General features: G+C 45.8%; 1 protein-coding gene across 4 annotated transcripts in view; it reads left to right on the top strand.

Annotated features, from left to right (window-relative positions):
- Nucleotides 1–23,730, top strand: part of LOC124038069 (rho GTPase-activating protein 39-like) — a 240,050-nt gene extending 216,320 nt beyond the window's left edge. For all 4 annotated transcript variants that reach the window (XM_046353491.1, XM_046353489.1, XM_046353490.1 and 1 more), the window contains 4 exons: nucleotides 1,971–2,170; nucleotides 2,361–2,452; nucleotides 21,678–21,847; nucleotides 23,342–23,730. In XM_046353491.1, the coding sequence (XP_046209447.1) occupies nucleotides 1,971–2,170; nucleotides 2,361–2,452; nucleotides 21,678–21,847; nucleotides 23,342–23,536 (657 nt within the window). In that variant the 3' untranslated portion in view covers nucleotides 23,537–23,730. The remainder of the gene's footprint in view (nucleotides 1–1,970; nucleotides 2,171–2,360; nucleotides 2,453–21,677; nucleotides 21,848–23,341) is intronic.
- The last annotated feature ends 524 nt before the right edge of the window (nucleotides 23,731–24,254 follow it).

The raw sequence follows: 24,254 nt of genomic DNA, 5'->3' as shown, positions 1-24,254 counted from the left end.
CAGGAAAATAAATCAGAGTATCTGTTATCCGTGTGTAAATCAGACTACTGGCCAGCATCTAGCTCTGTTTTTCCGAATGGAAAGAGAATCATATAATCATGAGGTGTATTCATGTGCAATATTAGGAACCTAGAAATAGAATGAATAGAGCTGACATGATCCCCTATTCTATCTGAAAGACGATCATATAAGTTCAACACCAAATCCTCCTGAGGAGTGTGACCATGGAGGAATAATTCTACTTCCTGTCATGAAATGGTGCTGTTCCCACTCCGGCCACAGGAGGGGGCCAGTGAGGCTGTCTCTCATCTGCTGTCAACAACTCTATCTGGAGAGGCAGAAACAGAGGTCTGAACAGAAGGACAGGCCAGGGAGAGACAGATGAAGAGAGAGAACAAGGGAAAGAGGGATGAACAGAGGAAAGGATAGGTGAGGGAGAGACAGATGAAGAGAGAGAACAAGGGAATGAGTGATGAACAGAGGAAAGGATAGGCGAGGGAGAGACAGATGAAGAGAGAGAACAAGGGAATGAGGGATGAACAGAGGAAAGGATAGGCGAGGGAGAGACAGATGAAGAGAGAGAACAAGGGAATGAGGGATGAACAGAGGAAAGGATAGGCGAGGGAGAGACAGATGAAGAGAGAGAACAAGGGAATGAGGGATGAACAGAGGAAAGGATAGGCGAGGGAGAGACAGATGAAGAGAGAGAACAAGGGAATGAGGGATGAACAGAGGAAAGGATAGGCGAGGGAGAGACAGATGAAGAGAGAGAACAAGGGAATGAGTGATGAACAGAGCAAAGGAGCAGTGGAGAGGAATTGATTGGGAGGAAGACGAAAAGACAGGGAATGAAAGAGGAGAGAGCGAGGGATGGATTGATAGTGGTGGGTAATGTAATTCATTGGTCGTGTGTGGCGTATGTGGGTATGCTTCCATCACATGTGGTGATGCCAGTCTGTGCTAGCGGGCACTGGTGGTTGGCATTGTGTATGTGAGGCATGTAGAGTGTGCCAGCATCTCTACAGGGTGGTAATAGAGACAGTTTGTCACTTGGTGGACTCATACACACATACACCCTGACCGCATCCCATAGCCTGAGGCCCAGTGTTTGACTGGTATAAACCCCAGAGCAGAGCCTTTTCCAGGCAATTAAGAGGACTCTCTGTCTGTCTGTCTGTCTGTCTGTCTGTCTGTCTGTCTGTCTGTCTGTCTGTCTGTCTGTCTGTCTGTCTGTCTGTCTGTCTGTCTGTCTGTCTGTCTGTCTGTCTGTCTGTCTGTCTGTCTGTCTGTCTGTCTGTCTGTCTGTCTGTCTGTCTGTCTGTCTGTCTGTCTGTCTGTCTGTCTGTCTGTCTGTCTGTCTGTCTGTCTGTCTGTCTGTCTGTCTGTCTGTCTGTCTGTCTGTCTGTCTGTCTGTCTGTCTGTCTGTCTGTCTGTCTGTCTGTCTGTCTGTCTGTCTGTCTGTCTGTCTGTCTGTCTGTCTGTCTGTCTGTCTGTCTGTCTGTCTGTCTGTCTGTCTGTCTGTCTGTCTGTCTGTCTGTCTGTCTGTCTGTCTGTCTGTCTGTCTGTCTGTCTGTCTGTCTGTCTGTCTGTCTGTCTGTCTGTCTGTCTGTCTGTCTGTCTGTCTGTCTGTCTGTCTGTCTGTCTGTCTGTCTGTCTGTCTGTCTGTCTGTCTGTCTGTCTGTCTGTCTGTCTGTCTGTCTGTCTCAATAATTCATTTAGATACATTTATGAAGGTCATTCCATTATTTTTCAGTAAATGCACGGTTGCTGAATATGTAATGTGTTGCTTTAGCTACACCTCGAGAGCTGTAGAGTTGTGTTGTAGTTTAGATATATTATAGTATAGATATAGTTACATAAACATGTCTGTCTGTGTGTATTGTAATCCGTGGGTTGCAGAAGCACATAGTAGTTGTGTCTTATCTAACAACCAAGTATGTGTGTTCCTGTGTGTGTGTGTTATTATCCAGGGGTTGCAGAAGCCGTGTCTGGAGGAGATCAAACATGCCAGGAACGCCATATTCAGCCCCTCCATGTTTGGCTCCTCCCTGGAGGATGTGATGTCACTGCAGAAGGAGCGTTACCCCGACAGCCAGCTGCCCTGGGTCCAGACACGCCTCTCAGAGGAGGTTCTGGGGCTCAACGGAGACCAGACAGAGGGCATCTTCAGGTCCGTACCTAACTCTCAGTCACTAGTACGAGGGAGGGAAAGAGGGAGGAGTTAGTTGTAGTAGACACGCCGGTCAGTGAATGTCCTGGTAGTCATCAGAGACCAGACAGAGGGAGAGCGATAAATGGAAGAGATTAAGGGATTGGTAAGGAGGAGGAGTCTAATGTGTCTCTGACCCCTGACCTCACAGGGTTCCAGGTGACATAGATGAGGTCAACGCCCTCAAGCTGCAGGTGGACCAATGGAAGATCCCCACGGATCTGGAGGACCCTCACATTCCAGGTAAACACACACACACACACACACACACACACACACACACACACACACAAGGTCCTGATCCACTGTATACTCTCCCTCTTCCCTCTCTCCTCCCTCCCTCTTCCCTCCCTCATCCCTCCCTCCTACCCTCCACTAGCCCCAGGCCTTCTGCAGTGCTCTAATTCTCTCTGAGTATTAATAGACCCAACACCAAAGCATGCTAGGAGCAATGTGCCTGCTGCAAAACTACAGTCATGTAAAAAAAAATCCTTCTAGAAGGAAGAGAGCAGTCCTGGCTGTAGGTTGGAGAGAGCCAGTTCGTGCTTTACTAAGTCATTAGTCATAACTCTATTACCAGCACCGAGACACTTGGACGAACAAACACACACACACACACACACACACACACACACACACACACACACACACACACACACACACACACACACACACACACACACACACACACACAAACTCGTTCTCTCCAAAAACAAATGTTCCCAGAGCTTTAGAGAACGTTCCCGTAGCCCTTTACACTCATACCCGTAAGCGGGTTGAAAGGGGCAGATTTGGGCACTAATAAGCACCTAAAGTGGAACATAGTGGCTGTACAGTAACATGCTATACATGACATCAGAGCTCTGGCCCTGTGCTTCACAGCGCTCTATGGGTTTTGACTGACAGCCACTCCAAACTTGAGCACCGCAAGAAGTTGCCTCCCATCCCTCCCTATAATTGGGCAACTTTTGCAAATATTTTGTTGTCCGATTGAGGAAAATGCTGTAAATTAAGATGACGTCTATGTGTTTTGAAAGACGAGACGTTGAGGATTATAATAAATATCTCTTTGATGTCATACAAGCAAGTCCAAATGTGCACTGTACATAAAACTCATGTCATTTACCGTGTCAACGTTTATGATCACTATGTTTGATGTACAGTTACAAGATTACAGTTTTATTTTTATTTTTACCAGGCAAGTCAGTAAAGAACACATTCTTATTTACAGTGACGGCCTGGGAACAGTGTGCGAACAGTTTTGACTGGGCTGAGCGGGAACTGTACTTCCTCAGTGGTAGGGAAGCGAGCAGGCCAGAGGTGGATGAACGCAGTGCCCTTATTTGGGTGTAGGGCCTGATCAGAGCCTGGAGGTACTGAGGTGCCGTTCCCCTCACAGCTCCGTAGGCAAGCACCATGGTCTTGTAGCGGATGCGAGCTTCAACTGGAAGCCAGTGGAGAGAGCGGAGGAGCGGGGTGACGTGAGAGAACTTGGGAAGGTTGAACACTAGACAGGCTGCGGCGTTCTGGATGAGTTGTAGGGGTTTAATGGCACAGGCAGGGAGCCCAGCCAACAGCGAGTTGCAGTAATCCAGACGGGAGATGACAAGTGCCTGGATTAGGACCTGCGCCGCTTCCTGTGTGAGGCAGGGTCGTACTCTGCGGATGTTGTAGAGCATGAACCTACAGGAACGGGCCACCGCCTTGATGTTAGTTGAGAACGACAGGGTGTTGTCCAGGATCACGCCAAGGTTCTTAGCGCTCTGGGAGGAGGACACAATGGAGTTGTCAACCGTGATGGCGAGATCATGGAACGGGCAGTCCTTCCCCGGGAGGAAGAGCAGCTCCGTCTTGCCGAAGTTCAGCTTGAGGTGGTGATCCGTCATCCACACTGATATGTCTGCCAGACATGCAGAGATGCGATTCGCCACCTGGTCATCAGAAGGGGGAAAGGAGAAGATTAATTGTGTGTCGTCTGCATAGCAATGATAGGAGAGACCATGTGAGGTTATGACAGAGCCAAGTGACTTGGTGTATAGCGAGAATAGGAGAGGGCCTAGAACAGAGCCCTGGGGGACACCAGTGGTGAGAGCGCGTGGTGAGGAGACAGATTCTCGCCACGCCACCTGGTAGGAGCGACCTGTCAGGTAGGACGCAATCCAAGCGTGGGCCGCGCCGGAGATGCCCAACTCGGAGAGGGTGGAGAGGAGGATCTGATGGTTCACAGTATCGAAGGCAGCCGATAGGTCTAGAAGGATGAGAGCAGAGGAGAGAGAGTTAGCTTTAGCGGTGCGGAGCGCCTCCGTGATACAGAGAAGAGCAGTCTCAGTTGAATGACTAGTCTTGAAATCTGACTGATTTGGATCAAGAAGGTCATTCTGAGAGAGATAGCGGGAGAACTTACCCAGAACGTGGTTCTCAGATGTTAATGTCATAGACACGTTTCAGAGGAACGTCGCATGAACAGTCATGTGTCCAGTTTTCTGTGGGTTAGGAGAATATTCCATCAACGTCCCACCCCAAAACATTTCCAGACACGTTTCAGAGGAACGTTTATGTGTAAAAGAAAAAGTTTTATAATTATGCATTACACATAACTTTGCACAGACAATGAAGGCCCTGATTGGTGAACCACTGATCCATTCATAGCTCTTTGTCTGTTGGCAAGTTTAGGGATACACACACAGTGCTTTAAGCATACAGTGTTTTCAACTTACACATTTGACACACCTGATTATATTGTGTTCATTTATACAGTAAGTATTATTCAACATGTCTTCACTTGGGATTTGAACTCGCAACCTCTCGGTTCACTGTACTCCAATCTCCCTGTCTGGTATCAGTTAATCTGATTATGACTATGATCAATAAAATTTCCTTGAGTGTAATTTTAACAGAGCTGAGATTTACTTCGAAGTGCATTCACCTTATTGCTTATACCTATCAAGTTGTTTCAGATCTACACAAGTGCCTAGGGAAAAGGGGTTAGGGTTCCTTCTAGACAGGCCCTAACTATACTGGCCCAATAAGCACACGCCCTGGAGATGTCCCTTATTGGTGCGGTGGTTAGGGCGTTTGTCATTGGTGCAAGTGGCCTGAGGTTTAGAGGCCCACTAGGGGAGTGACCCTACTCTCACATTCTTATATGTTCATGCTCATTATTGCATTTATCAGATATTTTGAGTGTTTATATGAACATTTCGTTAGAACAAATATTTTTTGATATATCTTTGTTTATTACCATAATGTGTATAGAGTTCTCCTCTTTCACGCATTTCTGGAACTTTGGCTTTGTGCCTTCATGCATGACCTCCATACGCTTTTTCATGTTTGACCTCCAAACGCTTTTTCATGTTTGACCTCCATACGCTTTTTCATGTTTGACCTCCATACGCTTTTTCATGTTTGACCTCCAAACGCTTTTTCAGGTTTGACCTCCAAACGCTTTTTCAGGTTTGACCTCCAAACGCTTTTTCAGGTTTGACCTCCAAACGCTTTTTCAGGATTGATATGGTGCTTCTGGATGAGGAGATCAATGCGGCCTTTGCCGAGTTCGCATTTGACTAAAATGTTGTTCTCTTTCTCCTCGATTTACTCAAAATAATGTGAGCATTTCCACAAAGAAATGGTTAAGCGGGGTCACAGCTGCTGTACAGGGTTATACATACTCACACAGCTGCTGTACAGGGTTACACATACTAACACAGCTGCTGTACAGGGTTATACATACTAACACAGCTGCTGTACAGGGTTATACATACTAACACAGCTGCTGTACAGGGTTACACATACTAACACAGCTGCTGTACAGGGTTATACATACTAACACAGCTGCTGTACAGGGTTATACATACTAACACAGCTGCTGTACAGGGTTATACATACTCACACAGCTGCTGTACAGGGTTACACATACTCACACAGCTGCTGTACAGGGTTATACATACTCACACAGCTGCTGTACAGGGTTACACACACTAACACAGCTGCTGTACAGGGTTACACATACTAACACAGCTGCTGTACAGGGTTACACACAGCTGCTGTACAGGGTTACACATACTAACACAGCTGCTGTACAGGGTTATACATACTAACACAGCTGCTGTACAGGGTTATACATACTAACACAGCTGCTGTACAGGGTTACACATACTAACACAGCTGCTGTACAGGGTTACACATACTAACACAGCTGCTGTACAGGGTTACACATACTCACACAGCTGCTGTACAGGGTTATACATACTCACACAGCTGCTGTACAGGGTTATACATACTCACACAGCTGCTGTACAGGGTTACACACACTAACACAGCTGCTGTACAGGGTTACACACACTAACACAGCTGCTGTACAGGGTTACACACAGCTGCTGTACAGGGTTACACACAGCTGCTGTACAGGGTTACACATACTAACACAGCTGCTGTACAGGGTTACACATACTAACACAGCTGCTATCTTTCCTTGATTTTCAGCTTTCCCGAAACCCCCTTTTGGAAATGAATTAGCCTACAGCTTGAATTCCGTTAGAGTGAGACAAGGCTTTAAAAATATAGGCCTTTATAACACGACAGTATAGATATACTTCTGAAAGTAATGTATGGGTGACTTGAAAAAGTAACTGTAATCATTTAAATATTTGAAGAAGACTGTAACTCGTTATATTACTCTGTTACTCATAAAACGAATACAACTGTAAGTAATATATTACCCCCAACATTGGTCCCAAGTTATTCTGTTGCAATTTGTCTATTTTTCCACATTAAAACTTGGAGGTGGAGCTCTGTGTTGTGTATTGTTAAGGTATAACTGGCATCATCATCGCTGAAATGTCAAATGTTAGAAAGTACAGGCATGTTACTGTAAATATTCTGAGAATGTGAAAACCATGTTCTTGGGTATGTTTCTTTCAGAAGCAACACCACCACCTGGGGTAAGTTTTCGGGAACAAATTATGAACGTTACGGATAGAAATGCAATGACGAGAGCTGATGCAGTTCCTTCTCAGAGAAACGTTCGTTGTACGTGATGTATGTGGTTTCAAAAAGACCATGGAGTTCTCTTTGAGATGCTCAGCTATCTAGAATTCTACCGATTCCCGTCTGTCAATGAGAAACTCATTTGAATTAGATCAGATAGGTCTGTTGTTACTGTTTTCAAATAGTGATGTTAACCTATATTGCTGAAAATGTGAAAGTAGGATGACTCTCCTAGCGGGTCTTGAACCCAAGCCATCAGTGACTTACACCCTAACCACTGTCCCAATAAGGGTTATCGAGGGCATGTGCTTATTGGGCCAGTATAGTTAGGTCCTGTCTGGAAGAAACTCTAACCCCTTCCCCCTAGGCACTTGTGTAGAGCAGAAACAATTTGATAGGTGTAAGCAATAGGGTGAATGCACTTTGAAATAAATCTCAGCTCTGTTAAAAGTACACTCAAGAAAATATTCAGGAGTATCGTTAAAACAGGTTAACATGCCCTCACCAAAATTAGACAACTATACAGAAAGCCCTTCAATTGCTGAACTCAATGAGAGAATAGACCGATTAAATGATAACTAACACAGACATGGTGATGTAGTCCTGACAACACACAGTGGTCATGTCCTGACATGTCCTGACAACACACAGTGGTCTTCATGCAACTTTCCCATGAAACGTGTCTGGAACATTAACATTTTATATTTCTCAAACATGGAAACCATTTTCTGTGTTATGTTTGGTGTAACGTTGATGAAATATTATCTCAACCTTCAGAAAACTGAACACATGAATGTTCTTGCAGCGTCCCATGAAACGCGTCTAGAACATAGAATGTTGTATTTATTCTGAGACCATTGGAACCACATTCTGGATAGGTTCTGTTTGAAATGTTCTCCTAACTTGAACACCAAAACATGCTAAAAAAAGATTCTCAGAGGGGTTTTTCTGTTATACAAAGTAAAGTATAAGGAAAGTATTCAGACCCCTTAACTTTTTCCACATTTTGTTACGTTAATCTTATTCGCAAAATTGATTAAATCGTGTTTTTTTTACCCTGATCAATCTACACACAATACCCCATAATGACAAAGCAAAAACAGGTTTTTAGAAATTGTAGCACATTTATTGAAAAATAAATACTGAAATACCTTATTTACATACAGTTGAAGTCGGAAGTTTACATACACTTCGGTTGGAGTCATTAAAACTCGTTTTTCAACCACTTCACAAATTTCTTGTTAACAAAGTATAGTTTTGGCAAGTCAGTTAAGACATCTACTTTGTGCATGACACAAGTAATTTTTCCAACAATTGTTTACAGACAGATTATTTCAAGTCTGGTTCATCCTTTGGAGCAATTTCCAAACGCCTGAAAGTACCACGTTCATCTGTACAATCAATAGTACGCTAGTATAAACACCATGGGACAGCGCAGCCTTCATACCGCTCAAGAAGGAAGACGTGTTCTGTCTCAGATGCTGGAGGAAACAGATACTAAAGTATCTATATCCACAGTAAAACGAGTCCTAAATCGACATAACCTGAAAGGCCGCTCCGCAAGGGAGAAGCCACTGCTCCAAAACCGCCACAAAAAAAGACAGAATATGGTTCGCAACTGCACATGGGGACAAAGATCGTACTTTTTGGAGAAATGTCCTCTGGTCTGATGAAACAAAAATAGAACTGTTTGGCCATAATTAGCATCGTTATATTTGGAGGAAAAAGAGGGAGGCTTGCAAGCAGAAGAACACCATCCCAACCGTGAAGCATGGGGGTGGCAGCATCATGTTGTGGGGCTGCTTTGCTGCAGAGGGGACTAGTGCATTTCACAAAATAGATGGCAACATGAGGGTGGAAAATTATGTGGATATATTGAAGCTCAAGACATCAGTCAGGTTGGTCGCAAATGGGTCTTCCAATTGGACAATGACCCCAAGCATACTTCCAAATGGGTCTTCAAATGGACAATGACCACAAGCATACTTCCAAATGGGTCTTCCAATTGGACAATGACCCCAAGCATACTTCCAAATGGGTCTTCCAATTGGACAATGACCCCAAGCATACTTCCAAATGGGTCTTCCAATTGGACAATGACCCCAAGCATACTTCCAAATGGGTCTTCCAATTGGACAATGACCCCAAGCATACTTCCAAATGGGTCTTCCAATTGGACAATGACCCCAAGCATACTTCCAAATGGGTCTTCCAATTGGACAATGACCCCAAGCATACTTCCAAATGGGTCTTCCAAATGGACAATGACCCCAAGCATACTTCCAAATGGGTCTTCCAAATGGACAATGACCCCAAGCATACTTCCAAATGGGTCTTCCAAATGGACAATGACCCCAAGCATACTTCCAAATGGGTCTTCCAAATGGACAATGACCCCAAGCATACTTCCAAATGGGTCTTCCAAATGGACAATGACCCCAAGCATACTTCCAAATGGGTCTTCCAATTGGACAATGACCCCAAGCATACTTCCAAATGGGTCTTCCAAATGGACAATGACCCCAAGCATACTTCCAAATGGGTCTTCCAATTGGACAATGACCCCAAGCATACTTCCAAATGGGTCTTCCAATTGGACAATGACCCCAAGCATACTTCCAAATGAGTCTTCCAAATGGACAATGACCCCAAGCATACTTCCAAATGGGTCTTCCAAATGGACAATGACCCCAAGCATACTTCCAAATGGGTCTTCCAAATGGACAATGACCCCAAGCATACTTCCAAATGGGTCTTCCAATTGGACAATGACCCCAAGCATACTTCCAAATGGGTCTTCCAATTGGACAATGACCCCAAGCATACTTCCAAATGAGTCTTCCAAATGGACAATGACCCCAAGTATACTTCCAAATGGGTCTTCCAATTGGACAATGACCCCAAGCATACTTCCAAATGAGTCTTCCAAATGGACAATGACCCCAAGCATACTTCCAAATGGACAATGACCCCAAGCATACTTCCAAATGAGTCTTCCAAATGGACAATGACCCCAAGCATACTTCCAAATGAGTCTTCCAAATGGACAATGACCCCAAGCATACTTCCAAATGAGTCTTCCAAATGGACAATGACCCCAAGCATACTTCCAAATGGGTCTTCCAAATGGACAATGACCCCAAGCATACTTCCAAATGGGTCTTCCAAATGGACAATGACCCCAAGCATACTTCCAAATGGGTCTTCCAAATGGACAATGACCCCAAGCATAATTCCAAATGGGTCTTCCAATTGGACAATGACCCCAAGCATACTTCCAAATGGGTCTTCCAATTGGACAATGACCCCAAGCATACTTCCAAATGGCCAATGACCCCAAGCATACTTCCAAGTTGTGTCAAAATGGCTTAAGGACAACAAAGTCAAGGTATTGGAGTGGCCATCATAAAGCCCTGACCTCAATCCTATAGAAAATGTGTGGGCAGAACTGAAAAAGTGTGTGTGAGCAAGGAGGCCTTCAAACCTGACTCCGTTACACCAGCTCTGTCAGGAGGAACGGGCCAAAATTCACCCAACGTATTGTGGGAAGCTTGTGGAAGGCTTTCTGAAACGTTTGACCCAAGTTAAACAATTTAAAGGCAATGCTACCAAACACTAATGGAGTGTATGTAAACTTCTGACCCACTGGGAATGTGATGAAAGAAATAAAAGCTCAAATAAATCACTCACTACTATTATTCTGACATTTCACATTCTTAAAATAAAAGTGGTGATCCTAACTGACCTAGGACAGGGCATTTTTACTAGGATTAAATGTCAGGAATTGTGGAAAAACTGAGTTGAAATGTATTTGGCTGAGGTGTTTGTAAACTTCTGACTTCAACTGTAAGTGTTCAGATCCTTTGCTATGAGACTTGAAATTGAGCTCAGGTGCATCCTGTTTCCATTGATCATCCACCCGTGGTAAATTCTATTGACTGGACTTGATTTGGAAGGGCACACAGCTGTCTATATAAGGTCCCACAGTTGACAGTGCATGCCAGAGCAAGATCCAAGCCGTGAGGTTGTCATGCAGGTGAATGAGGACCCAAAAGCGACTTGGCGAAAACAGAGTCTTTAATCCAGTAAAGTAATTCTACAAACATAAGACATAATTCCACTCGTAATGACGAGAACAGACTGGAGACTCGATCAAGAACTGCAGGTTGCCTCGGGAAGGCACTTGAACCTAGCAAACTCAGACACCTGCTCTCCACGCAGCATCTGAGGGAAACACGACACGACAGGGCGATACACAGACACAGCACGGTGAACAATAGACAAGGATCCGACAGGACAGGAACGGAAAACAAGGGAAGAAATAGGGACTCTAATCAGGGGAAAAGATAAGGAACAGGTGTGGGAAGACTAAATGATTGATTAGGGGAATAGGAACAGCTGGGAGCAGGAACGGAACGATAGAGAGAAGAGAGAGAGGAAGGGAGAGAGAAAAAGGGGAACGAACCTAAAAAAAAGACCAGCAGGGGAAAATGAACAGAGGGAAAAGCAAAATGACAAGACAATCTAAGACAAAACATGACAGTACCCCCCACTCACCGAGCGCCTCCTGGCGCACTCGAGGAGGAATCCTGGCGGCAACGGAGGAAATCATCAATGAGTGAACGGTCCAGCACGTCCCGAGACGGAACCCAACTCCTCTCCTCAGGACCGTAACCCTCCCAATCCACTAAGTATTGGTGACCCCGTCCCCGAGAACGCATGTCCATGATCCTACGTACCTTGTAAATAGGTGCGCTCTCGACAAGGACGGGAGGGGGAGGGAAGACGAACGGGGTGCGAAGAAAGGGTTTGACACAGGAGACATGGAAGACAGGATGGACGCGACGAAGATGTCGCGGAAGAAGCAGTCGCACAGCGACAGGATTGACGACCTGGGAGACACGGAACGGACCAATGAACCGCGGAGTCAACTTACGAGAAGCTGTCGTAAGAGGAAGGTTGCGAGTGGAAAGCCACACTCTCTGGCCGCAACAATACCTAGGACTCTTAATCCTGCGTTTATTGGCGGCTCTCACAGTCTGTGCCCTGTAACGGCAAAGTGCAGACCTCACCCTCCTCCAGGTGCGCTCACAACATTGGACAAACGCTTGAGCGGAGGGAACGCTGGACTCGGCAAGCTGGGATGAGAACAGAGGAGGCTGGTAACCCAGACTACTCTGAAACGGAGATAACCCGGTAGCAGACGAAGGAAGCGAGTTGTGAGCGTATTCTGCCCAGGGGAGCTGTTCTGCCCAAGACGCAGGGTTTCTGAAAGAAAGGCTGCGTAGTATGCGACCAATCGTCTGATTGGCCCTCTCTGCTTGACCGTTAGACTGGGGATGAAACCCGGAAGAGAGACTGACGGACGCACCAATCAAACGACAGAACTCCCTCCAAAACTGTGACGTGAATTGCGGGCCTCTGTCTGAAACGGCGTCTAACGGGAGGCCATGAATTCTGAACACATTCTCGATGATGATTTGTGCCGTCTCCTTAGCGGAAGGAAGTTTAGCGAGGGGAATGAAATGTGCCGCCTTAGAGAACCTATCGACAACCGTAAGAATCACAGTCTTCCCCGCAGACAAAGGCAGACCGGTAATGAAGTCTAGGGCGATGTGAGACCATGGTCGAGAAGGAATGGGGAGCGGTCTGAGACGACCGGCAGGAGGAGAGTTACCCGACTTAGTCTGCGCGCAGTCCGAACAAGCAGCCACGAAACGGCGCGTGTCACGCTCCTGAGTCGGCCACCAAAAGCGCTGGCGAATAGACGCAAGAGTGCCTCGAACACCGGGATGACCAGCTAACTTGGCAGAGTGAGCCCACTGAAGAACAGCCAGACGAGTGGAAACAGGAACGAAAAGGAGGTTACTAGGACAAGCGCGCGGCGACGCAGTGTGCGTGAGTGCTTGCTTAACCTGTCTTTCAATTCCCCAGACTGTCAACCCGACAACACGCCCATAAGGAAGAATCCCCTCGGGATCAGTAGAAGCCACAGAAGAACTAAACAGACGGGATAAGGCATCAGGCTTGGTGTTTTTGCTACCCGGACGGTAAGAAATCACAAACTCGAAACGAGCGAAAAACAACGCCCAACGAGCTTGACGGGCATTAAGTCGTTTGGCAGAACGGATGTACTCAAGGTTCTTATGGTCTGTCCAAACGACAAAAGGAACGGTCGCCCCCTCCAACCACTGTCGCCATTCGCCTAGGGCTAAGCGGATGGCGAGCAGTTCGCGGTTACCCACATCATAGTTGCGTTCAGATGGCGACAGGCGATGAGAAAAATAAGCGCAAGGATGAACCTTATCGTCAGACTGGAAGCGCTGGGATAGAATGGCTCCCACGCCTACCTCTGAAGCGTCAACCTCGACAATGAATTGTCTAGTGACGTCAGGAGTAACGAGGATAGGAGCGGACGTAAAACGTTCTTTTAGAAGATCAAAAGCTCCCTGGGCGGAACCGGACCACTTAAAACACGTCTTGACAGAAGTAAGAGCTGTGAGAGGGGCAGCAACTTGACCGAAATTACGAATGAAACGCCGATAGAAATTAGCGAAACCTAAAAAGCGCTGCAACTCGACACGTGACCTTGGAACGGGCCAATCACTGACAGCTTGGACCTTAGCGGAATCCATCTGAATGCCTTCAGCGGAAATAACGGAACCGAGAAAAGTAACGGAGGAGACATGAAAAGAGCACTTCTCAGCCTTCACGTAGAGACAATTCTCTAAAAGGCGCTGTAGAACACGTCGAACGTGCTGAACATGAATCTCGAGTGACGGTGAAAAAATCAGGATATCGTCAAGATAGACAAAAACAAAGATGTTCAGCATGTCTCTCAGAACATCATTAACTAATGCCTGAAAAACAGCTGGCGCATTGGCGAGACCAAACGGCAGAACCCGGTACTCAAAATGCCCTAACGGAGTGTTAAACGCCGTTTTCCACTCGTCCCCCTCTCTGATGCGCACGAGATGGTAAGCGTTACGAAGGTCCAACTTAGTAAAGCACCTGGCTCCCTGCAGAATCTCGAAGGCTGATGACATAAGGGGAAGCGGATAACGATTCTTAACCGTTATGTCATTCAGCCCTCGATAATCCACGCAGGGGCGCAGAGTACCGTCCTTTTTCTTAACAAAAAAAAACCCCGCCCCGGCCGGAGAGGAAGAAGGCACTATGGTACCGGCGTCAAGAGACACAGATAAATAATCCTCGAGAGCCTTACGTTCGGGAGCCGACAGAGAGTATAGTCTACCCCGAGGAGGAGTGGTCCCCGGAAGGAGATCAATACTACAATCATACGACCGGTGAGGAGGAAGGGAGTTGGCTCGGGACCGACTGAAGACCGTGCGCAGATCATGATATTCCTCCGGCACTCCTGTCAAATCGCCAGGTTCCTCCTGAGAAGTGGGGACAGAAGAAATGGGAGGGATGGCAGACATTAAACACTTCACATGACAAGAAACGTTCCAGGATAGGATAGAATTACTAGACCAATTAATAGAAGGATTATGACATACTAGCCAGGGATGACCCAAAACAACAGGTGTAAAAGGTGAACGAAAAATCAAAAAAGAAATAGTCTCACTGTGGTTACCAGATACTGTGAGAGTTAAAGGTAGTGTCTCAAATCTGATACTGGGAAGATGACTACCATCTAAGGCAAACATGGGCGTAGGCTTGTCTAACTGTCTGAAAGGAATGTCATGTTTCCGAGCCCATGCTTCGTCCATGAAACAACCCTCAGCCCCCGAGTCAATCAAGGCACTGCATGTAGCACCCGAACCGGTCCAGCGTAGATGGACCGACATAGTAGTACAGGATCTAGATGAAGAGACCTGAGTAGTAGCGCTCACCAGTAGCCCTCCGCTTACTGATGAGCTCTGGCCTTTACTGGACATGAATTGACAAAATGTCCATCAAATCCGCAATAGAGGCACAGGCGGTTGGTGATCCTCCGTTCCCTCTCCTTAGTCGAGATGCGAATACCTCCCAGCTGCATGGGCTCAGTCTCTGAGCCAGAGGAGGGAGATGGTTGCGATGCGGAGCAGGGAAACACCGTTGACGCGAGCTCTCTTCCACGAGCTTGGTGACGAAGATCTACCCGTCGTTCTATGCGGATGGCGAGAGCAATCAAAGAGTCCACACTGGAAGGAACCTCCCGAGAGAGAATCTCATCTTTGACCACTGCGTGGAGTCCCTCCAGAAAACGAGCGAGCAGCGCCGGCTCGTTCCAGTTACTAGAGGCAGCAAGAGTGCGAAACTCTATAGAGTAATCCGTTATGGATCAATCACCTTGGCATAGGGAAGCCAGGGCCCTAGAAGCCTCCCTACCAAAAACTGAACGGTCAAAAACCCGAATCATCTCCTCTTTAAAGTTCTGGTAATTGTTTGAACAATCAACCCTTGCCTCCCAGATAGCTGTGCCCCACTCTCGAGCCCGGCCAGTAAGGAGTGAAATGACGTAAGCAACCCGAGCTCTCTCGCTAGAGTATGTGTTGGGTTGGAGAGAGAACACAATATCACACTGGGTGAGAAAGGAGCGGCACTCCGTGGGCTGCCCGGAGTAGCAAGGTGGGTTATTAACCCTAGGTTCCGGAGGCTCGGCAGGCCAGGAAGTAACAGGTGGCACGAGACGAAGACTCTGGAACTGTCCAGAGAGGTCGGAAACCTGAGCGGACAGGTTCTCCATGGCATGGCGAGCAGCAGACAATTCCTGCTCGTGTCTGCCGAGCATGGCTCCTTGGATCTCGACGGCAGTGTTACGAACGTCTGTAGTCGCTGGGTCCATTCTTTGGTCGGATCCTTCTGTCATGCAGGTGAATGAGGACCCAAAAGCGACTTGGCGAAAACAGAGTCTTTAATCCAGTAAAGTAATTCTACAAACATAAGACATAATTCCACTCGTAATGACGAGAACAGACTGGAGACTCGATCAAGAACTGCAGGTTGCCTCGGGAAGGCACTTGAACCTAGCAGACTCAGACACCTGCTCTCCACGCAGCATCTGAGGGAAACACGACACGACAGGGCGATACACAGACACAGCACGGTGAACAATAGACAAGGATCCGACAGGACAGGAACGGAAAACAAGGGAAGAAATAGGGACTCTAATCAGGGGAAAAGATAAGGAACAGGTGTGGGAAGACTAAATGATTGATTAGGGGAATAGGAACAGCTGGGAGCAGGAACGGAACGATAGAGAGAAGAGAGAGAGGAAGGGAGAGAGAAAAAGGGGAACGAACCTAAAAAGACCAGCAGGGGGAAAATGAACAGAGGGAAAAGCAAAATGACAAGACAATCTAAGACAAAACATGACAGAGGTCAATGGAATTGTCCGTGAAGCATCAAGACAGGATTGTGTCAAAGCACAGATCTGGGGAAGGATACAAAGAAATGTCTGCAGCATTGAAGGTCCCCAAGAGCACAGTGGCCTCCATCATTCTTGAATGGAAAAGGTTTGGAACCACCAAGACTCTTCCTATAGCTGACGATCCAGCAATTTGGGTGAGAAGGACCTTGGTCAGGGAGGTGACCGTTAACCCGATGGTCACTCTGACAGAGCTCCAGAGTTCCTCTGTGGAGATGGGAGAACCTTCTAGAAGGACAACCATCTCTGCAGCACTCCACCAATCAGGCCTTTATAGTAGAGTGGCCAGATGGAAGCCACTCCTCAGTAAAAAGCACATGACTGTAGGGCTGGGCGATATGGCCAAAATAACATATCATGGTAACATATGATGGTATTTTCTGTTTTTGATTAATAGAAGTTCTACATTTGCTTTATGAGTAGTGTATGACCCTAGAGTTGCGACATGTATTTTAAATGATTTCAATGGGTTGTTCTCCATTGTTTTATACTCTTCAATTCAACTTCCTGAATTTCCATCCATTTCTGCATTTCCTCATTTTAGATCATTTCCACACTGCCACGATACTAGGCCTTATTTTTTTCTAAATGTTGCGATTCAGATCAAAACACTTGGGTGAACTTTTGGAATCATGGAAATAGAATGTTTATTATTATAATTCTATAGTTAGAATATAAATAATAGTGGGCACTTTGAATACAGTGTTGTTTGACGAGACAACAAATGAAAGTGCCATGGACGAGTTATTGTGACAGGGTAGGAACCAAAGTGATGTTCAGTGTTTCCTATGGGACCCTATAATCTTCGGCTACATTAAATCTTTATTCATGTAGCCAACATATTCATGCTTCGCCTATTCCTCTTTGATTTAGAAGATACTTTTGCGCAAACAACATGCTGATTTAAGCCTCCACCAGTACTGGTATCAGGCTGTATTAGCTAGCTACGTTTGCCCTGACTCAGTTTACTAGGCAGATAACTAGCGTTTAGCATTAGTGGCTAACACGATTTAACATAACTTGCTAAGAAAATACAAACTAACTGTTTTGCAGATGTAAGAAACACAAACTGATATTGTAATTATAGAACGCTAGTGGATTTATATTAAGATCAAAGTGGAAACAACATCGCTGTCATCAACATTGTTGCATGTGCTGCATTGACCATGCAGACTGAACGCAAGTGTCTCGTGGTCAAGGAACAACAAAGACGCTCTTTGAGTGACAGGGGGCGGGACTAGGTCTGTGTGGAAAGCGGCATGGAGAGAGAGAGAGAGCGACGAGGGATGACACAAGTAGCGGAGTAAACTATAAAAATGGACGTTACACACAGCGTATCACATACCGTCATAAAAGGTAAAGTAAAAACCCAAACCAGTCCATCCATAAATACTGGTACGTAGTAAAATACGGTATACAGCCCAGCCCTAAATGACAGCCCGCTTGGAGTTTGCCAAAAGGCACCTAAAGGACTCAGACCATGGAAACAAGATTCTCTGGTCTGATGAAATCGAGATTGAAGTCTTTGACCTGAATGCCAAGCGTCATGTCCGGAAGAAACCTGGTACCATCCCTACGGTGAAGCATGGTGGTGGCAGCATCATGCTGTGGGGATGTTTTTCAGCAGCAGGGACTGGTAGACTAGTCAGTATTGAGGGAAAGATGAACGGAGCAAAGTACAGATTGATCCTTGATGAAAACCTGCTCCAGAGCACTCAGGACCTGAGACTGGGGCGAAGGTTCAACTTCCAACAGGACAACTACCCTAAGCACACAGCCAAGACCACGCAGGAGTGGCTTTGGGACAAGTCTCTGAATGCCCGTGAGTAGCCCAGCCAGAGCCCAGACTTGAACCTGAACGAACATATCTGAGGAGACCTGAAAATAACTGTTCAGCGACGCTCCCCATCAAACCTGATAAAGCTTGAGAGGACCTGCAGAGAAGAATGGGAGAAACTCCCCGAATACATGTGTGCCAAGCTTGTAGCGTCATACCCAGGAAGACTCAGGGTTGTAATCGCTGGCAAAGGTGCTTCAACAAAGTACTGTGTAAAGGGTCTGAATACTTATGTAAATGTGATATTTCAGTTTTATTTTTTATGTTGCAAATAATTCCAGCGTGGGAATGAAAGGAATGTAGACACGCGATTCCTTGGATAGAATAACCGGATGGTCCTGCTTGAATTTACCTTCTTAGATACAGATACCACTACTCAACCGTTGTATTGATTGTTAAGAGGTTCCTTTGTCTTCTTCAACCTCGTGTAGCGTTTTGGGGTCACGAAAAGTCGTGGACCTCGGCTGCAGCGCGCGGTCAACTTAGTCTGATATGTCAATTCTTAACTCACATGTTTAACACCCCTGGGCCACAAAGGGGCGTTTCCATCTTTATAGCAAGTTCTCTGGGGGGGGATTCTAGTTACGAGGCAAGGTGTGGATTTAGTTTAGACAAATACATTCACTGTTCATCTTTACTAAAACATTATCTTTGATTGGGATATTTTCTACACAACACACAGTATGTAAAAGTAAAACTCATTTTATTTCATATTCCCTCGTTGTTACCATCATTTTGGCTGATAAAATATTGTCCCGAAGTCTATTTACAGTGGTGCAAAAAAAGTATTTAGTCAGCCACCAATTGTGCAAGTTCTCCCACTTAATAAGATGAGAGAGGCCTGTAATTTGCATCATAGGTACACTTTAACTATGACAGACAAAATGAGAAAGAAAAAAATCCAGAAAATCACATTGTAGGACTTTTAATGAATTTATTTGCAAATAATGGTGGAAAATAAGTATTTGTTGGCAATGACAGAAGTCAAACGTTTTCTGTAACTCTTCACAAGGTTTTCACACACTGTTTCACATATTGGCCAGTCATGACACACTGTACGGGTAACATTACAAAAAATGTACATTTTCAATTCAAGGGGCTTTATTGGCATGGGAAACATATGTTAACATTGCCAAAGCAAGTGGGGTAGATAATATACAAAAGTGAAATAAACAATAAAAATTAAGAGTAAACATTACACTCACAGAAGTTTCAAAAGAATAAAGACATTACAAATGTCATATTATGTATATATACAGTGTTATAATAATGTACAAATGGTTAAAGTACAAAAGGGAAATAAATATGCATAAATATGGGTTGTATTTACAATTATGTTTGTTCTTCACTGGTTGCCCTTTTCTTGTGGCAACAGGTCACAAATCTTGCTGCAGTGATGCACACTGTGGTATTGCACCCAGTAGATATGGGAGTTTATCAAATCGGGTTTGTTTTTGAATTATTTGTGGATCTGTGTAATCTGAGGGAAATATGTGTCTCTAATGTGGTCATACATTGGGCAGGAGGTTAGAAAGTGCAGCTCAGTTTCCACCTCATTTTGTGGGCAGTGTGCACATAGCCTGTCTTCTCCTGAGAGCCAGGTCTGCCTACGGCGGCCTTTCTCAATAGCAAAGCTATGCTCACTGAGTCTGTACATAGTCAAAGCTTTCCTTAAATTTGGGTCAGTCACAGTGGTCAGGTATTCTGCCACTGTGTACTCTCTGTTTAGTGCCAAATAGCATTCTAGTTTGCTCTGTTTTTTTGTGAATTCTTTCCAATGTGTCAAGTAATTATCTTTTTGTTTTCTCATGATTTGGTTGGGTTTAATTGTGTTGCTGTCCTGGGGCTCTGTGGGGTGTGTTTGTGTTTGTGAACAGAGCCCCAGGACCAGCTTGCTTAGGGGACTCTTCCCCAGGTTCATCTCTCTGTAGGTGATGGCTTTGTTATGGAAGGTATGAGAATCGCTTCCTTTTAGGTGGTTGTAGAATTTAACGGCTCTTTTCTGGATTTTGATAATTAGTGGGTATCGGCCTAATTCTGCTCTGCATGCATTATTTGGTGTTCTACGTTGTACACGGAGTAATCTTTTCAGAATTCTGCATGCAGTCTCAATTTGGTGTTTGTCCCATTTTGTGAATTCTTGGTTGGTGAGCGGACCCCAGACCAGACCTCACAACCATAAAGGGCAATGGCTTCTGTAACTGATTCAAGTATTTTTAGCCAGATCCTAATTGGTATGTAGAATTTTATGTTACTTTTGATGGCATAGAAGGTTCTTCTTGCCTTGTCTCTCAGATCGTTCACAGCTTTGTGGAAGTTACCTGTGGCGCTGATGTTTAGGCCAAGGTATGTATAGTTTTTTGTGTGCTCTAGGGCAACGGTGTCTAGATGGAATTTATATTTGTGGTCCTGGTGACTGGACCTTTTTTGGAACACCATTATTTTGGTCTTACTGAGATTTATTGTCAGAGCCCAGGTCTAACAGAATCTGTGCAGAATATCAAGGTGCTGCTGTAGGCCCTCCTTGGTTGGTGACAGAGGCACCAGATCATCAGCAAACAGTAGACATTTGATTTCAGATTCTAGTAGGGTGAGGCCGGGTGCTGCAGTCTTTTCTAGTGCCAATTCGTTGATATATATGTTGAAGAGGGTGGGGCTTAAGCTTGCATCCCTGTCTCACCCCACGGCGCTTTGGGAAGAAATGTGTGTGTTTTTTGCCTATTTTATCTGCACACTTGTTGTTTGTGTCCATGGACTTTCTAATGTCGTCTGTTTTTCCCCCAGAAAATGTATCTCCCTATAATTTTTAGCTGGGTCTCTCTTTCTCACACAAGCACACACACACACGCACACGCACGCACGCGCACGCACGCACACACACACACACACACACACACACACACACACACACACACACACACACACACACACACACACACACACACACACACACACACACACACACACACACACACACACACACACACACACAACTGTAATGGTGTTCTTTTGTTCTGGTCTGTACTCTGGGTGATTGAGGAATTTGTGTCAGTGTGTGCTGGCCAGGGAGAGGGGTTTGTGTGTCTGACCAGTCAACTGTTTCTGCCTCTTGATTGGACTCTCATTTAATTTTTTATAAATTGACTTACACTGTAGAGATTTGCTAGAGCGAACAAATTACTCTTATTTTTCAGTCTCTCTTTCGTTCCAATTTCCCTGTCTCTCTCTTTCCAATTCTACCCCCTCTCTCTTCCTCTCTCTCTCCCCCCCAGCATCTCTGTTGAAGTTTTGGTACAGGGAGTTGGATGAGCCATTGATTCCGCATGCGTTCTATGAGGAGTGTATCACTCACTATGATGACCCTGAGGCTGCAGTCAACGTTGTCATGGCCCTGCCTCACATCAACAAACTGGTGCTCTGCTACCTCATACGTTTTCTACAGGTAAAACACACACACACACACTATACTGTACATACAAAAGTCCAGTGTAAAAAGAAACTCTCATCAATCCACTCCCTGAGCTTATTTATTTTAGGGACAGTGATTTACAAAAGTAATCCTTCAATAGTGAACATAGTAGCAATAGGATGGCTAGTGGCTACTGTTGATTGTCTGCTAAAAGAGAGCTACAAAAAGACACCTAGCATTCATCTTGGCTAGCCTACTGTAGCTGTACGGTGCCTTCAGAAAGTATTCAGACCCCTTGACTTTTTCCACATTTTGTTACGTTACAGCCTTATTCTAAAATTGATTATTATTCTAAAACAGGTTATTAGAATATTTAGCAAGTTTATTAAAAATAAAAAAACAGAAATACCTTATTTACATTATTTACAATCAGGCCTTTATGGTAGTGGCCTGATGGAAGCCACTCCTCAGTAAAAAGGCACATGACAGCCCGGTTGGAGTTTACCAAAAAGCACCCAAATACTCTCAGACCATGAGAAACAAGATTCTCTGGTCTGATGAAACCAAGATTGAACTCTTTGGCCTGAATGCCAATCGTCACGTCTGGAGGAAACCTGGCACCATCTCTACGGTGAAGCATGGTGGTTTCAGCATCTACAACGCGGCAGGAACTGGGAGACTAGTCAGGATCGAGGGAAAGATGAACGGAGCAAAGTACAGAGAGATCCTCGATGAAAACTTGCTCCAGAGCGCTCAGGACCTCAGACTGGGGCGAAGGTTAACCTTCAACAGGATAACTACTCTAAGCACACAGCCAAGACAACGCAGGTGTGGCTTTGGGACAAGTCTCTGAATGTCCTTGAGTGGCCCATCCAGAGCCCAGACTTGAACCCGAACGAACGTCTTTGGAAAGACCTGAAAATAGCTGTTCAGCGACTCTCCCTATTCAACCTGACAGAGCTTGAGAGGATCTGCAGAGAAGAATGGGAGAAACTCCCCAAATACAGGTGTGCCAAGCTTGTAGCGTCATACCCAAGAAGACTCAATGCTTTAAATCGCTGCCAAAGGTGCTTCAACAAAGTACTGAGTAAAGGGTCTGAATATTTATGTAAATGTGATACAAACCTATCTACAAACCTATTTTTGCTTTGTCATTATGGGGAATGGTGTGTAAATTGATGAGGGGAAAAAACAATTGAATCAATTGTAGAATAAGTCAAGGGGTCTGAATACTTTCCGACTGTAGATATCTTTGGAAAAGCAGTTCACGGGGTAGTGTCCTATTTTGAATATCTTAAAATGACATGTAGTACATCATCCTCTCTACACACTCAAACACACTTTTTAACTTCACACATCACCCTCTTCATGCAGGTAACGCACACACACACACACACACACACACACACACACACACACACACACACACACACACACACACACACACACACACACACACACACACACACCTGCTCAAACACACCCATCATCATCTCTCTCTTTCTCTCGGTCTCTCTAACCCTCCAGGTGTTTGGCCAGCCTACCAACGTGGTGATAACTAAGATGGATGTGAACAACCTGGCCATGGTGATGGCTCCCAACTGCCTGCGCTGCCAGTCAGACGACCCACGCATCATCTTTGAGAACACGCGTAAAGAGATGTCCTTCATCCGCGTGCTCATCCAACGCCTCGACACCAGCTTCATGGATGGCCTGCTATAGCCCCCCAACTTCAACTGTGCCCCAAAACGACCATACAACACGGAGCGCCTCTCTCCCTGCTATAGCCCCCCAACTTCAACTGTGCCCCAAAACGACCATACGACACGCAGCGCCTCTCTCCCTGCTATAGCCCCCCAACTTCAACTGTGCCCCAAAACGACCATACGACACGGAGCGCCTCTCTCCCTGCTATAGCCCCCAACTTCAACTGTGCCCCAAAACGACCATAAGACACGGAGCGCCTCTCTCCCTGCTATAGCCCCCAACTTCAACTGTGCCCCAAAACGACCATACGACACGCAGCGCCTCTCTCCCTGCTATAGCCCCCCAACTTCAACTGTGCCCCAAAACGACCATACGACACGCAGCGCCTCTCTCCCTGCTATAGCCCCCCAACTTCAACTGTGCCCCAAAACGACCATACGACACGGAGCGCCTCTCTCCCTGCTATAGCCCCCCAACTTCAACTGTGCCCCAAAACGACCATACGACACGGAGCGCCTCTCTCCCTGCTATAGCCCCCCACTTTTCAACTACTCTACCCTGAAAAAACCCCACACGGGTTGCCCCCAATTTCAAATGTGCCCATAAATCCACCAAGGCTCCACCTGCCCCACAGACCCGGTTCTAGCCCCCCAACATCAATAGGGATGACCAGTTGGGATACCTCCCAACTCCAACTTCCCCCATATACCCTGCTATAGCCCCCAAACTACAA

This window comes from Oncorhynchus gorbuscha, linkage group LG06 (assembly GCF_021184085.1).
Source record: "Oncorhynchus gorbuscha isolate QuinsamMale2020 ecotype Even-year linkage group LG06, OgorEven_v1.0, whole genome shotgun sequence".
Classification (NCBI taxonomy): domain Eukaryota; kingdom Metazoa; phylum Chordata; class Actinopteri; order Salmoniformes; family Salmonidae; genus Oncorhynchus; species Oncorhynchus gorbuscha.
Note: the sequence above shows the minus strand (reverse complement) of the source record. Positions and strands in the feature narration are given on the sequence as shown.